At 34.9% G+C, this 2889-nt stretch overlaps 1 protein-coding gene across 2 annotated transcripts in view; it reads right to left on the bottom strand.

The window, feature by feature from the left end:
- Positions 1 to 1453: 1453 nt before the first annotated feature.
- LOC112467700 overlaps positions 1454 to 2889 on the bottom strand; it is a 1898-nt gene continuing 462 nt past the window's right edge. Inside the window, exons 1-2 of one of the 2 annotated variants that reach the window (XR_003042301.1) lie at positions 2673 to 2877; positions 1454 to 2582 (exon numbers count right to left, since the gene is read on the bottom strand). Coding sequence is in view for 1 of the 2 variants with exons in the window: in XM_025036423.1 (XP_024892191.1) it covers positions 2420 to 2582 (163 nt within the window). In the remaining variant the exon portion in view is untranslated. Of the gene's footprint in view, positions 2583 to 2672; positions 2878 to 2889 lie in introns of those variants that run through there. The other variant, XM_025036423.1, reaches the window with a different exon arrangement.

The following is a 2889-nucleotide window of genomic DNA, read 5'->3' as shown; positions in this document are numbered from 1 at the left end:
AATGAAAATACGATCTGACAATGACCGTATATAATTATATTAGTGTGAATTGTCTCAGTTTCGTAAACATAGTGTTTTGAGGTTAATTTTATTTTGTGTGCGAATACAGCAGCAGCAACGCGCGGCTCAGGACAATTTGAAAAACATAGACAACGAGTCCGATGCACCTAAAATACCGATCAGATTATCAAAGATTGGTATTCGGATGACGAGGACGATGATGGATGATGACGAGGGAGGTAATCTTACTATAGTGGATAGTTCGAAAGACGAAATCGAGCCTATCGAGAAGACGCAAAACCTCGTTATCAAGGAGGAGTTCCAGCCTGCGACATCCGTGTCCAACGTACCCCAGCCGGCCGCTGGACAAATTAGGTGACCTGAGCAAAATTGATATCAGTGCCGAAGTATCCAAATTGCTTTCTACTCTGAAGGCTCAGAGCTCCGCGACCAACAAGACGCAACCAAACTTGAATCAAGACGCGTCGAAAGCTAAATCGGCGCAAGATCCGAAGACGGATAGCGAGACGTCGTCGAGTCCGAGGCGATCACCAGAAATTGTAATTTATTGCAAAATAAACGCATCTTCTCATAATTTTCGGTAAGTTTTATATACAGTTTAGGTGTAAAAATTTATTATTAAAACATTCTCTTGATTTCTCGTTATCAAGGAGGAGTTCCTGCGACATCCGTGTCCAACGTACCCCAGCCGGCCGCTATTGTGAACAAATTAGGTGAACTGAGCAAAATTGATATTGGTGCCGAAGTATCCGAAGACAGTGCATCTGTCGAACTTCGTTATCTGTCTAGTTTTTAATTTTTATCGACAATAATAAGTTTTGATAATATGTTTTATTATTAATTAATATAAATAAACATTGTTATTGTCAGTCGAATTACTCTTTCACCTGTCAGTTACTTTGTATATGCATATTCGTGATTTTTACTAGTAATAATTTCCACGAATTTAAATTCTTAGGTATCAGCGCAACCGTCAAATTACATAATTAAGTTTTAATCTATAAATTAATGACAATCAAGTTTTTAATAATTAATACAAAATTTCATATTCGCGCGAACATATTGTATCAATAATAATATATGTATATATATATATAAATTTTTATTTGTATAAATACAATTTTAACCTAGCGACTTAAATTAACGCATTTTCGTCGTTCGTTTTGTCAACTTCAATAACATGTCAAGTTTTATTGCCTGGTGATCTTTCGAAAACGATAAGTTCGAAGCGTCTTTTATTAATTTGAATCAAGCAGTTGCAGAGCATTTGAATTCTAAAAAAGATGGTGCACAAATGCAGAATGATCCAGACACTTCATTTTGCAATCTGGTTATGGCGGAATTAAAACAATTGGATGATGATATAAAACAAGTCAAGAAACAAGAAATCATGAAAATTTTGTGGAGAAAAGAAAACCTGTGAGCGAGATGATTTTTGTGATAAAATAAATAATTTGCATTTATTCGTAGATACATATAATACTCATGTCTTAAGATTGTGTGATATTAACTTTAGTAATAACATATATGTGTACTGGTATATAATAATATTAATAATAATAATATTAAAGAAATTTTGTACTATTTATTTTATATTCACATAATAAATACATATCAGCATTACATTTCACAATATGACACGTATGTAATCAATCGATCAAATGTTTACGTGTAGATAAAGTCTTGATTTTGTCCTCTTGTTACATAATCATGCTGCCAATTGACCATTCCATTTGGAGTCATAAAATAATTGCAAAGAGAGTCTTTAATGTGCGTCGCAAATGCACCATTTTCGTTATTTTCAATAATTTCATCATTGTTTTCAAATTGTAAAATATTACCTTCTTTGTTTCTTAAGAAATTGTGCAAACATACAGTTGCCAAAATATATTTATTGATATTTTCAGGAATCGCAGCAATCGGTCTGTTATATATACCCCACTTTTTTGCCAAAATCCCAAATGTATTTTCTATTATACGCCGGGCTCGCGAAAGTCTATAATTAAATATGTTTTTGCGTTCCCCAAAAAAATACCGTCCAGCATATGGCCGCATCAAATGCTTTCCAATGGGGAATGCTTCATCCCCAATAAAAAAATAAGGCACTTGTATATCGGTTCCGCTTAAGCAACTGGTTTCTTCTGGAATATCCAGCATCTCATTTGTCACATTCAAGTAGCTGTTCCCATAAATTCCCGCATCACTGTTCTTCCCTATTGACCCAATATCCACCAAAGTGAATTGATAATTGTGATCACACACAGCCAAAAGTACGATGCTGTATCGTATGTGATAATTAAAGTACAGCGTACCAGAATTAGGGGGGCATTGAGCATTGACACGTTTTCCATCAATTGCCCCCAAGCAATGTGGAAAATTCCATAATGTCCAAAAACCCTCAGCAATTTGTAAATATTCTTCTCTTGAAGGAGTTCGTTGATAGATAAGACCAAGAAAGTCTTTCAAATACGTCACACGTCTCTTTAATTATTTTATGTACTGTTGATAAACCAACACGATAGGCAAAAGCAACTGCTGGAACTTTGCCTCCAATCAGAAATCTGTAACATCATTATCAATATTATAATATTAATTGCCAAACTGTTTTTACACATATGTATTGTTAGACTACAAATAATCCGAACATATACCGCAATGTAAAAGCAACTCTTTGCTCTGGTTCAAGTGCCCGTGGACTTCGTTTCATTAAACTTGGATAACAATGTCCATCAAGTGTTGGAATGTTGGCAGTGTCATACGTGTATACTTGTGGAACATTTGCTCATCTGTTTTCATCTCCTGAAAAAGATTGTAAAACGCTCCTTGCTGTCTTCTCCTTGTGTTAATTGGTCGTACCCAGACACGCCG

Source organism: Temnothorax curvispinosus, unplaced genomic scaffold, assembly GCF_003070985.1.
Source record: "Temnothorax curvispinosus isolate PA1 unplaced genomic scaffold, ASM307098v1 QBEX01017783.1, whole genome shotgun sequence".
NCBI lineage: Eukaryota > Metazoa > Arthropoda > Insecta > Hymenoptera > Formicidae > Temnothorax > Temnothorax curvispinosus.
Note: the sequence above shows the minus strand (reverse complement) of the source record. Positions and strands in the feature narration are given on the sequence as shown.